This window comes from Gobio gobio, assembly GCF_949357685.1.
Source record: "Gobio gobio genome assembly, chromosome: 14".
In the NCBI taxonomy this organism is placed as follows: Eukaryota; Metazoa; Chordata; class Actinopteri; order Cypriniformes; family Gobionidae; genus Gobio; species Gobio gobio.
In genome coordinates, this window is record NC_137107.1 from 17836122 (window position 1) to 17850198 (window position 14077).

General features: G+C 38.8%; 2 protein-coding genes across 2 annotated transcripts in view; one reads left to right on the forward strand and one right to left on the reverse strand.

Moving 5' to 3' along the window:
• The window catches only part of LOC307137586 (rho GTPase-activating protein 7), an 82648-nt gene extending 78313 nt beyond the window's left edge, over positions 1 to 4335 (forward strand). The window contains exons 14-15 of the mRNA XM_079835341.1: positions 596 to 2808; positions 3642 to 4335. Coding sequence (XP_079691467.1) covers positions 596 to 719 — 124 coding nt within the window. The 3' untranslated portion in view covers positions 720 to 2808; positions 3642 to 4335. The remainder of the gene's footprint in view (positions 1 to 595; positions 2809 to 3641) is intronic.
• Positions 3766 to 14077, reverse strand: part of rars1 (arginyl-tRNA synthetase 1) — a 43634-nt gene continuing 33322 nt past the window's right edge. Inside the window, exons 14-15 of the mRNA XM_079835344.1 lie at positions 7531 to 7778; positions 3766 to 6045 (exon numbers count right to left, since the gene is read on the reverse strand). Coding sequence (XP_079691470.1) covers positions 5936 to 6045; positions 7531 to 7778 — 358 coding nt within the window. The 3' untranslated portion in view covers positions 3766 to 5935. The remainder of the gene's footprint in view (positions 6046 to 7530; positions 7779 to 14077) is intronic.

Below are 14077 nucleotides of genomic sequence, written 5' to 3' on the forward strand. Positions count from 1 at the left end.
CAAGCCTGAGACAGTCGGCATGTAGCCGATTCATATGGGGAAAAAAACATGAAATATTACATTTACAAATCCTGATCTAAACCACATAGATACAAATTACATTATAAAATTATGTTATATACATTTTTGTATATACAAATATAAATTATGTAAAATATATTTATTTTAATAAAATATATTAAAATTACTGTATAATTGATTTAATATTATACATATGTGAATAATACATTAAATATATAGTTATAATGAAAATGTAACAGAATTAAATAGATTTTTGGAAATGTGTGCAAATGGACAAATCGGATTATATAGTTTTTTTCTTCATCTTTTGGGATGTGAGCTTGTGACATCATACATTGAATGATGAATTAGACTTAAAATATGCCTGAATGTGAAGCAATGTCTGACATGCTAATGACTTCAGAACCACAGCGAGAAGTCATGAATAGTTTTTAGAATCAGACACTGAGAACAATGAGTGTGAACAAAGTCTTAAAGTAAACCCGTCTTACTCTTCAATACTTTAAGCTTCTATTCAGTTTATGATGCGACATGAATCCGTATATTGACTTTTCACTCTTTTCTCTTTCATCAGAGGTCGATCGCCAGAATGGCACCATAAAGTAGGAGGACACCTGGTGTCATCCGTGTTGATGGCCATGAGGGACTCTTTTAGACACAAAACAAAAGACTCAAAGCACAAGGACTCCAAAGAGTAATTTGTTAAACCCCAGACAGCTTTAGAATCCCCGAGCTATGTGTCAGCTCAAAAAACAAAGAAATAAATAAAGTGCATGTGAGCAAGCGAATAAGCTCCAAAGCTCCGAGATGAGTGAAATCTTCAACGTTGTTCCAGAATCTCGGTACCGTGGAGAGTTGCGGGACCATTTTAATGCAAAGACCATTCAGACTGCAGACAAGGAACAACAACAGTGTGATGAGCTGTTCCAAGAGAGCCGGCGCACTTGGCATTATCAAGACTGACAAGAGAGAGTGTGTCAGAGTAATGAAATGTCTCATCCTATTTAAAGGACCGTTCCACGGGCTAATGCGTTGCAGTGGTTGACTCTGAGACTTTCAACTCCCACTGTTTTTAAGCATTAAAGGATGGACTCGGTGACATGATTTGGGACTATACCAAGACTCGACTCATACTTGTGTACTGAGACACCTTCATCATAAACATGAGGGCAGATAAGCCATGTTGTGTAGAGTAGCTGAGACACTGATTCAAGCAGGAGAGTTTTTTTCAGTTGGAAGCTGCCATGTTCGCTTTTATTTATTCTGATCGACCATTTGGTTAAATAAGTGACCTGGCACATTACAAAGCTTTATTGTGTCAGACTCAAATGCTACCACTGTGTTATAATTATTTAGCATTTTACTATCAAAGAGTTTTGAAGTATATGATCAGAATGTGATGCTACACATTTGATTCAATCAAAATATATAAATATCAACTTTATTATAGCAAGTTCTAATATAACTTATATTTTTGTGATGTTTTGTTGATATGTTACAGAATTTATTTAAATATATATCATTGAAGTACACCCTGGCTTGACGACTTATTTCTTGATGCTCTGATTAATAATTATTTTTATTTCTTGCATGACTTTATAGAATACTTGATTCTGATTGGTAAATCACTAACTTGACTGCTTTTTACATTTGTAATAGACTCATTTTATAGCTTTAAAGTTGCGACGAAAAAAATGTAGGACGGGACTTGGTACTGTGCATCAGTTGTTGATTGGATTTGGAGATGTGGGCGTGGCACTCAAAAGTGGAGGCAGATGGACATAAGCCTGCAGGGGCGGGGTTAAATGATTGGAGAAGTCCTGCATACGTCACCGGAGAGATGTCTTTCGTCTTCACTGAAAATGCAAACAACTACTGTCAAGATTTGCTAAAGACGCTGAAAAAGCATGGACAGGGTTATTTTTGCAGCTGACCCTATAAGAGTTTCCTTTTCAGACGCAAAATTTATGGGCGGAGAGTATTCCAATTTGTGCTGCTTTTGGTAGATTGCTTTGGTCATTATGGAAATGATCTGACTGCGCCTGTGTTCTTTAATTTGCACGTCATCAGTAGATCATATGCAGAACTTTCCACTCACATAAGCGATTTTATGGAATTGCACTCTCACGCTAATTTGCCCGGCACTTGCCCCGCCCCAGACCTACGCCATCTTACATTTCATACAGTTGATTGATGAAGAATATGATGCAGGGCAGGGCAACAACTCACTGTGTGATGAAGCCTATAGAATGCAGTTAGAATGTCCATAAAATTCAAGATATTGGGCAAAAATGCCCGTTTTAGTCTCATGTGTCACTAGGCATGTTTGTTGTGGTCTGCGTCAGATCAATCGCGCCAATCGATTGTTCAGTGAATACACTTGCAGGCTCACTCTCGCTCGTATCCAAGGTAAATCATTAACACTAAACATTCCTTACATGTGTTTTATTGAACTATATACATCGTCATCTTATCAAATGCGTGCGCAGTTTACTTTTCTTGCGCATCTGAGTCCACGTCAATGCATTGTGATATCGAATTGAACCGAATCGATGGCATGATAATCGTAATCGAACTGAACCATGAGACCAGTGTAGGTTCACACCCTTAGAATCGCGGCACAGTTTGAGCGCAACCGAACTTGGCAGTCTCAAATTCGGTACCCCTGAGCTCAGCTCACCCGGGTCCGCATGACAGCTTTCACATTACCAATTTTTCTTGGGAACCGTGCCCTTTTACGAACTAAACTGCCAGTGTGAAAACGCCCTACATTTACATCATGATACAGTATAAGCAATATATTTCACGAGTGACGAGTGCAATATCACGCAAGATAAAGAGTGCAATATCGCACAAGTTCTGTTTTTCTGTCCAGAATAGCACAAGACGAGTGCAATACTGATCTTGTACAACAGTTTAATAAAATAAATAGGTTAGTTTTAGACTTTTTTTTTTTTTTTTTTGCTCAGTTTTGCCAACGAACATATAAAGACAAAGCAGAACTGTCCGTCTCCGACTCCGACGTTTCATTTATGAATCCGAGTTTTGGATGAATCGGGTGAACCTATGATTCAATGGCATATAAAGAGAACCATTTACATTTACCATTTTCATAAAGAGAACCGTTAATTCACTCCTGAATGAGTCAGCCGTTTGAACGAATCGAATAAATGACTCAATGATATATTTACCGCCACCTACTGGCAGTTGTAGTTTCTTATTTAAATTATCTTTTGGGAGTAATTTCTCCCAATTTTAAATTTTGATGTGCGATTAATTTGCGATTAATTAGATTAACTAATAGCCACATCGTGTAATTAATTAGATTCAAAAATGTGATCGCTTGACAGCCCTACTTTTAACACTTTTAAGCGCGACAAGACAAAAGAGAATGTGCAGTCTGTGAATGTCCTGTCTAAGTGACACACACACGATGCTAAGAAAGACTCACGTCCGAATCAAGTTCTCTTTCACGCTTGAACGAACAATAACAGAAAATTATGCCAAAATGCTTGTTTTGTCCAGTATTCTCATAAGATCAGTCTTAAATGAGTAAAAAAAAAACATCTTAAATTAACTTAAAGAGTTGTGAGGAAATGAGATGCGTGACAGCGCGTAAGATCTGCGCCATGTTCGCCAGCGGCAGATCTTAAAGTGACAGCAGCCTAATAAACCAGTTGCTGTGATGTCTGTCATTAATGTTAATCAAAGAACAAAGGCAAGAGAGAAAATTGTAGCTTTAATAAGGATTCATCTAGATTTTATTTTATGCAGTTAAGAAAGGTGTTTGATAACTTTATTCAATTTCTGTACGTGTCTAACAGGTAGGAAGGCCACAGGTTAATATGAATATTATTATAATGTGTTTATGCGAAGATTGTTTTAAGTTCACTTAAATTAAACGTTTTAATTTTTTTAAGCCTACTAAATGTTAAAAATGATAGCTTTCAATTATACTGTAATGTTGAATGTCTATCATTAATGTTTAAAAAAAAATCCATTTCATAGAGACAACAGTAGCAGTATTAGTATCAGTGACACTGGCCTTCATTCATAAAAAGATGCCATTACAACAAATATATTATAAAATACTGTCTTTTTAAGTTATTTCTTCATTTATTTGGACAATACCTGTTAAATTATTTCAATACAAAAATATAAAAAAACGCTAATGTTTTTAATAGCGATTAATCAAGATTAAGTACAGAAAAATGTGTGATTAATTAGTTAATTATTTAATCAATTGATAGATTAAGCTAGTGTGGGATAAAGTACAGTCAGTCAGTTATTATTGCAAAACAAACCCTATTATCCAATAGAACCGTTACATTTTACATAATCACTTGCATAATCACACATTAAATTATATTTTAATCTTGCACATTATTAAAAAGGTTGTTTTTGGTTAGCTATAGCAGAATTATAAACTACAACCATTTCCAGTAATGTGCGATGTACAATTGCCCTTGGAAACAACTGTTTTGTGTCAGGGGTTGAAAATAAACCCATGAAGTACAAATGCCCTTAGAGTAGCTTAGAAGAAAACTAATGGATTCACCTTGACTCAACCAGGTAAATAAGTGTCCAGATCTTTCATTTTGATCTCAGACCTGAAATTATAAAGAAAAATCACAGTTGCAGTACATCCAAAGAGTAAATAACCAGTGACCAGTGAATTAAATCATTCCTCTTAATCTTCATACAGATTATCAGGTGTGGACGCTGCATTTATCACCCCCAATTAATTTAATCCTGATGGCAAAAGCAAAATAAACACTGAACTCCATTAAAAATCTTAAATGAAATAAGTTACTATCTCAAACTGAATAATGCTCCTAAAGCCAAAGCAGATACAGAAATACACCAGCGAATATAAACACATTAAGACGTTGATTTATTGCATTACAATTCAAGGGAGAACAATATTTATGCATATTGTGAAATAAAAAGTCCAAAAGCAAAATGAGTAAAGCTGCTGTTGTTGTAAAATCTTTAGGTCAGGGGTGTCCAATCCTGCTCCAACCCCAATTAAGCGTACCCGAACTAGCTAATCAAGGTCTTACTGGGCCTACTAGAAACTTCCAGGCAGATGTGTTGAGGCAAGTTGGAGCTACACTCTCCAGGACTGTGTCCGAAATCGCCCCCTATGCCCTCATTCACTGTTCCTTACATTAGTCCACTAATATAGTTCACTTGAGGGAGTGGATGAAAACTACTGAGCGAATTTGGACGCCGAGTCCACCAGAAGGGCTGCCGCTTTTGCATAGTTTGTGCTTGCTGTTTAATCATTATTTTAAACTTAGCAAACTGGCATCTCCAGTGGTAATGAAAATATTCATCTTTAACTCGGTCTTGGAATCTATATATAAACCTTAATTAAACAATTTAATAATCATTAAAAAGGAATTTATACCTGTGTGATATTACCCTGTAGCCACATTGGACCATGGATGGATGGATGATTAATCTGCGGGACTATCTTCTGGTCAGATGCAGAATTCATTCGGCACACGACTCTCACAGTGCATTATGGGTTTCGGACACCACTACAAATGGCTGTTCCCTCAAATAGTGCCCTATTTAAGGGTATAGGGGGCGATTTCAGACACAGCGCAGGACAGAGTTTAGACACCCATTCTTTAAGTAAACCAAAATTAGGTGGTTAATTCTTATTGCTAGACACAAATAAGATTCAGACTTGTTATATAAAAAGGAAAGGTTGAAGAGATTGACTTTTTGGCAGTTTTCAGGGCCCAGATGGCTAATCTGACATTTACGTGAGGAGAAATGACCAGGAAAGTTTTTGTTATGGACAGTTGAATTACTTTTATTTGGTATACCATAAGAATCCGTCGGGGCATCGATGTTTTTGCGGAAAAGGTCTTGTGTTCAGAGAAGGAAGGCATTGACCAATTCACATCCTCTGAACTGGATTGATACCCAGAATGTCAAAACCTTTGGCCATCACAGCTGCAGTGGCTTCACAGAGGAGCATCCGCCACATGTTGACTTTGACCACTTCCCCTGAGGAGAACGATTTAGAGCAGTCATTAGTCAAACAGCCCATTTTCAAAGAGGCAGGTTAATTTCAATCAAATCAACGGCGTTCCATCACATCTTGGTCATTAAAGGTCATTTATTAAACTTGGAGAGAAAAAAAACATCTTAAAATACCCCCCCTCTCCCCCCTAAACATTCGAAAAAAAGGTCCAATGCACTTCTACTACAAAAAAGTTACAAAGACTTTATTATAATTTTGTCTAGTCACACTTGGACATTAAAAATGATTTTTTTTTTTTAAATGGTGGAAATACACCTGTAACACATTTGATGTCTGACACTTTAGGCAAAAATGCGTTTCAATGTGCAGGTTTTTTTTATATATATACATTTACATTTTCAAGGCTCAAATGTGACCAGCCAATTATACATTTCTGTTGTTCATAGATTTTTTTAATATATTTTCAATGCTCAAATATGACCAGCTAATAATATATTTCTGTTGTTTAATTATTTAATTATTTATTACATTTTCAATGCTCAAATGTGATTATCCAATAATAGAATAAACAACAGAAATATACTATTGGCTGGTCACATTTGAGTATTGAAAATGTAATAAATAAATAAACAACAGAAATACATTTGTTTTTTGTTAACATTTTTTACAATGCTCCAATGTGACCAGCCAATTATATATTTCTGTTGTTTCAATAATTTTTCACGAGGTCCTTCCAGCAAGTAACATTCCAAGATGTACTTTTTTTTACTACTTTAATGTGAGACGCATAAGTAACCCATAAGACACCGTTCAGTAAACTTGTTTGAAAAGGGTCATTATTTTTCCATTTGGTGACATGGAAATTACATTTTACCTTTAAATCCATGGACTTTTAAAGCACCGTGCTAAAACAAAAGCATACCCAAAAGTCCCATAACAATTTTAAAGTACAGCTAATTTCATTAGTCTATATTAAGAAACTAAAGAAGGTGTACAATTCAAGAGATAGCTTCATCAGTGCCTAAGTAACCAGTTTTTAATGAGGAGATTCAAATGAGAGAGAAAAAAACAACTAAGGGATTTTCTATCTGATATTGTCCTAGATTCGATTTTCCTGTTCAAATGAATCATTTGTTTTTCGTTAAAACCTATTGTAACTGTGAAAAACAAAGTTATTAAATTACATCTAAATTATAGCTCCTCTATTTAGCATCTTTCATTACAGTATAAAAGTTTATACTGGCCTATGAGTTGAAACTAAATACATTTCTGGATCAATTACTCTCCTGACACATCTTCTAAAGACCAAAATCCACATACTCCAAGAACATGAATTTATTTAACCAATAAAACCTCAAGGTTTTGGGCACGAGTATGTTTTTCTTTCTCAGTATGGGGGGGGGGGATTTCTGGGCCAGCTACACTAATTTTCCGTCATGACCGTCAGTGAAAGCGTGCAGTATATAGATCCCGCTCACTTCTGTAACGTGCTCCCTCAGGGTACCCACCTGTCTGCCGGTCCTTCTCCACGCAATAGCAGCTGTCGTAGAACTCTGTGAAGGTGGTGGCCAGCTCGTAGAGGTAGTCGCACAGTGTGTGAAGCAGCAGGTCGTCTGTGATCTTCTGCAGAATCTCGGGGAAGCGCAGGATGCACTTACCCAGTTTCCACTCTTTCTCATGGTCCAGTAAGACCTCTGTAGTCTCGGCTGCTTTGCGCAGGGCAGCCTCCTGGATGTTGGCCAGTCTAGCTATAGACCTGGAGGTAAACAGAAAAAAAATGTGTCTTATAAAATATATTACACATTTCTGCATGGTCAAACTTGGCACATCATGTTTGGTTGTGAGATGAGAGATCCGACTTGAGCTTGGAACAAACCTCACAATATGCTGGGGTTATTTTAGTTTAAAATTTTAATTATTAATTAGTAATTACTTTTTTGTTGAATGTCTGTTATTTACTTTAGTTTTTGCTTGTTCATTTTTTATGTACGGCTCTGTGATCAGTAGTAAATGCTGCTTTATCTGAAAGCACTGCGAGTTTGAGTCGCTTATGAAGTACATTTGGAAAAGCAACGCGTCAAAAAGCTTTCTAAACATGAGAAGCATTTATGAACCTATTGTACAATAAAAGTCAACATTTAATAACAAGTTTTTACTCCAAACTCACTTAATAGCATCAGTTAAGCATCCTTCTGTGAGATTATGTGGCTTCTTCAGAATAAGACACAACATATTATTTCATAGTATTCTACACAGTGATAAAGGCTATGTCGATTAGCATTGAAGTATAACTGACTGGCGCTGCTTCAAAGGCAATAGCGGGACTGATGATGACAGACGACAATTACAATCTGCTTCAGAACTGGTTCGGAAGGAAGGATCTGCTCATCAATGCACATGTGACAAAATTGCTGAATTTCTGCCCAGTAAAGAAATCACACGATGTCAGTGCTCTGAGACAACTTTATGATAAGTGTGAAGATCAGATCAGTAGCTTAGAATCGCTGGGTGTTGCATCAGAGGCATACGGCAGCCTGTTATGCCCTGTTCTGCTACAGATTATTCCAGATGACATTGCTCTCCAGTACAGTTGTCAAAGTGGAACCAGTGAGGAATGGAAGGTCTCAGAAGTTATGGAATTCCTGCAGAAAGAGATTCCTAGCAGAGAAAGAGCCATGCAACTGATTAAGCCAGGTAATTCCGAAGACATCCAGAGCTATCACAAACCATTTACAAGACCAGACACATCAATTGAAATGAAGCAGAAAAAACATCACATGCCATCAGCTGCAGTACTGCAAACCAGCAGTCAAAGAATACAGAACTGCCTTTTCTTCACAAAACAGAACTGTGTCCAGAAACTGATATTGCTGCACGGAAAGAAAAATGTATGAAAATGGGACAATGCTTTGTTTGTCTTGGCCCAAAACACATTGCAAGATTCTGTAAGGCCAAAGCGTGCTGTAATGTGTGTGGAGGCAGACATCATGGTGCTGTGTGTGAGAAAGGAGAAACACACATTTCAGACACTGACAACAGAGACCATGCAGTTTCTTCATTTTCTTCACATTCAGTAAAGATACAGCCCACTAAACACAACAACACTTTGCTGTTTCAGACCGTAAGAGCATTGGCAGAAGGACCTGGTGGACGTAAAAGCATTCGCTGTCTACTGGATGGGGGCAGTCGGAGCGAGAACAACGTAAGAGCTTTGAAATTACCTGTGATAAAGCAAGAAAAGTTAAAACCTTTGGCTCTGCAGCACCAGTAACATCGAGACGGAGCACAGTGAAGGTGATTCTGCAGAACATCTGGAACAAAGAGCAGAAAGTTGAAGTAGAAGCGCTAGAGATCCCCCAAGTATGATCCCAGGTGAGCACATCCAAACAGAGCTCAAACGAAAAGGCTTGCAGCTGGCGGACTACCCAGACCCCAGCACTTGTGATACAGTGTTGTCTATGCTGATTGGTGCAGACTATTATTGGCGTATAGTGTCAGGCCAAGTAGAAAGAATTACATATGCACTTGTGGCCATTGAGAGCATTTTTGGATGGTCAGTGCAGGTCCCAGTCACAGTGTCCAGTGTTTCTGACGCAGCATGCATGCACGTTCAGATTAATGAAGACGCGCTGGTCTCAGAGCGTCTGAAGGCCTTCTGGGAAATAGAGTCTCTTGGCATTACCATGCAGCAGGCCGGAAGCTCTTCACATGTTTGAAAAAACAACTCAGTTCAAAAACGGGCGATATGAAGTTGAGCTGCCCTGGCGACCTGACAAACCAAAACTCCCAGATAGCTACAGAATCGCAAAGAAAAGATTTGAAGGACTTAAAAGAAAAGATGAAGTGAAGTATCACAGATATAATGAAGTTGTGAAAGATTATCTTGAGCAGGGCATAGTCGAAGACGTGGTGGAGGACAGGTCATCTCCCACCGCTGTGAGGTACTACATGCCTCATCATGCTGTTCTCCGTGAAGACAAGGTAACAACAAAGCTGAGTGGTGTTTGACGCCTCATCACATGACATTGGCTCTCCATCACTAAATGACAGCAGACATCAAGAAGGCTTTCTTGCAGATTTCTCTCGCTGAGAAGGAAAGAGATGCTGTGCGATTCCGCTGGCTCACTGCACCACCCCATGAAGATGTAGGCGAGAGGCAGCGTGTGCTACGGATGACGAGAGTGGTGTTCGGAGTGACCCCCAGCCCATTCCTCATGGCAACTACAGTGACAAAGCATCTAAAGGGATATGAAGCCCAATTTCCTGAGGTAGGGAAGAAAATAAAAGAATCACTTTATGTTGATGACTTCATCTCAAGTGCAATTAATGTTGAAAATGCTTTCACCAAAACGTCCGGTGCAAAAGAGAAAAGAGATTATGTCTGCTGCTGGCATGGACCTTTGCAAGTGGACAACCAACTGTGCTGGATTGAAGGATAAATGTAAGACAACGATGAGTGAACTTGCAGAGGAGACAGAAATGCACGGATCTGTGCTGAAGGTACTAGGCTTGGTATGGAGAACTAAAACAGATGATTTTGTCTTTGATCAGACTGCATTCCTGGATGCTGTAGCTAAAAGACAGAATACTAAAATAAGTGTTCTAAAGCTCTCTGCTCGAATATTCGACCCAATAGGCCTTCTTACCCCATTCACTGTGCGTGTGAAATGCGTTTTCCAAGAGATGTGGATACGAGGCCTTGGATGGTACACAAGAATGGCAAGGATGATGTTCAGAACTTCCACAGATACACCGACTAATCGTTCCTCGTTGGTATGAAATAAAATCTGAGCACAGGCACGATGCACAACAACTTCACATGTTTTGTGATGCAAGAGAGAAAGCTTATAGTACTGTCGCCTACCTGCTGCGAGTAGCTGATGATGGAGCGAAGAGCACATGCCTTATTGCTTCAAAGTCCAGGGTAGCCCCCCTGAAGAAGATGTCACTGCCTCATCTTGAGCTGATGGGAGCAGTGATTGGAGCAAGACTAGGAAACAGTCTGTTAAAGCCGCTGAATATGGAGCTCCATCAAGTTCACAAATGGATGGAATATAATGATTGTGCTGCAGTGGATTCGCAGTCCAGCTTACAAATGGAAATGGTTTGTATCAAACCGAGTGTCTGAAATCCAGTCTTTAACCAACCCTGCAATGTGGTATCATTGTAAAAGGCAAGTTCAATCCTGCAGACCTCCCCACCAGAGGTCAGACTGTAGCTAACCTGAAGGAAAGTGAACTGTGGTGGAAAGGACCTTCATTTCTCACTGCGCCGGACCTGCTGGAAGAGAGTGATGAAGGTCAAAGTGACGAAGATGTGACAAGTGAGCTAAAACAAGGTCAGCAGATAACCATGCAAATCAGTAGCAGCAGTGACCAAAGGTGTACAGAACCAGTGCTGGATTTACTGAAGTACAGCAAGCTGAAAACAGTGTTGCGAGTGTTGTAAGTTCAAGCTCTAAGAGACGAGGTGAGTTGACTGCTGATGAAATGTTTGAGGCTGAGACGTACTGGATAAAAGTGACACAAGATGGCAGTTTTGGTCATGACATTAATTTGCTGAAAGCTGGTAAGCCCCTGAACTCAGATTAAAAAAATCAGAGACCTAAAACTTTTCCTTGATGAAGATGAATGGCTCTTTGTTGGAGGCAGACTGCAACAGTCAGATTTTAGTTACAGAGAAAAACATCCATGGATTCTGCCCAACAAAGACAGATATTGGGAGCTGCTGGTTCAGCACAACCATGAATTTATCATGCATTCTTGTCTGAGAGAGACACTAGTACAAATCAGAAGCAAATACTGGTTTTTGAGAGGCAGACAAATTGTAAAAAGTATTCTGTCGAAATGTAATGTGTGCAAAAGATTTAAAGCAAAGCCCGCACAACAGTACACTGCTCCATTACCACGAGACAGAATAACAGAGACCCTCCATTTGAAGTAACTGGCATAGACTTTGCAGGTCCACTGTATGCGAAGAATGATCGTGTCCAATGCAAGGCTTATGTTGCTCTGTTCACATGTGCCGTCACAAGAGCGGTTCATTTGGAGCTGGTTTGTAGTCAGTCAACTGAAAGTTTCCTGTAAGCACTCAAGCGATTTGTTTCCAGAAGAGGGCTGTGCAAAGTCATCTATTCAGACAATGCCAAAACTTTTAAGAGAGCGAACCAAGACCTTAGTGAGCTGTGGAAATCAATCAAAGATCCACAAATTCTGGAATACTTCTCAGGGAAAGGCATCACTTGGCGTTTCATTGTAGAACGAGCAGCCAGGTGGGGTGGATTTTGGGAGAGGCTTGTAAGGTCTGTGAAAACGAGCCTGAGGAAGGTGCTAGGAAGAGCATCGCTCACCTTTGAAGAAATGTCTACACTCCTTGCCGAAGTAGAGGCCACACTAAATTCCAGACCCCTTACCTTTGTCCACAATGAGCTTGACGAGCCACAGCCACTAACACCTGAACACTTCTTGGTTGGTGACCGAATCGCTTCACTTCCTCCAAAACCATTTCCTGCAGACTACGACCATCCCACTGTGAGTAAGGAGGATATGACAAGAAGGTGGAGATACAGGAACCGACTCATGACCAACCTGTGGAATTGCTGGAGAAAGGACTATCTACTGGACCTGAAATCTGCACATTCTTGTAACACACAGAAACCTACTGAGTTGAAGATGGGTTGTTCTCATTGTTCTCATCGGAGATGCCAACACACCGAGACAAACCTGGAAATTAGGAAAAATTGAACAGCTGTTTCCAGGCCGACATGGCAAAGTTAGATCCTGTGCTGTTTGCACATCCACAGGGACTGTGTTGAAGAGACCCATTCAGTTGCTTTATGTATTAGAGATTTGATGCATTAGAAAGTTGATGAACAGTTTTTCATGGGTGGAGGATGTTGTGAATTAATTAGAGTAATAATATAATGTTTAATTAATTGTCTTCAATAAAAACTGCTGTTTATTAGATCGCTCAGCTTTAAGAAAAGTATACCCATAATGCTTAGTGGCAGAGCAAGAGCGCGCAGAAGTGAAGAAGAGAGAAATGAGAATGATTCAATGTGTGTGCGCCGCAACAGTTTGTAATCCTGTTAAGAAATTTCAGTAAACAGTTTTTTTATTTGATTTCAAGTCGTCAGTGGTCATTATTGCTTTGCTAAGAAAAGACATGATATATATATCAGATATATCATGAAAATACCTGAGTAGGCTTGAAGAGCTCAGATAAACCATTTCCATATATTGTCGTGGTCGTGTGTTTATTAGTCATGTTTAATCAATCAAAGTGTTTCAATCTTCTGTTTATTCAACTACAGTGAAAGTAAGATGACCATAGGGATTTCCTGGAATTACATGCTTTATCGTACTTCTGCGGGGCATATTTGGAGTTTCTGCATGAGAGAGCCCTCTGGCTTTCAGATGGAGCAGCATTTACTACTGATCACAGAGCTTCACTAACAAGCTGCGCATAAAATAATCGCAGCCCTCGTTCTAGTATTTTAGAGCTGCCAAACTTTACACTGCTTACTGCGTATCATTTAAAAATGCTTAATGCGTTAATATTATATGTAATTTGTGAGGGCATTTTTAATGGCTGCACTTTGTTCTGCACTATGTTCCACTACTTTAAGACAAAGGTATTTGTTGTTTGTTGTGTTTTTTATTCAAAAGATTATAAGATAGATGCAGCTATTTTAAGTTTACATCGAATGTTCTTCGACTTTTATACATAATACATTTGTTTATGAATAAAGATGAATCTGTTGAAAGCAGTTATTTTGAGTTAGATGCCAAACGTTCTCCTCCTATTCAAATTTGACATTGAAGGGGTGCATGCAACATATTTGCCCACCGGCAACTATAGTTGCCACACATTCAAATACGATTTTCAAGAAAAAAAAACTAAAACCTGGGCAAAATAAATGCAGAACATGTTCACATAGGACACTATTAACATGACTATATGCATGAAACCATTCAGAAAAATTTGGGCACAAATGGGTTAAAATGTATTCAATAATTTTGATGCCATGAAATTGTATTTTAGGGGCCGTTTACA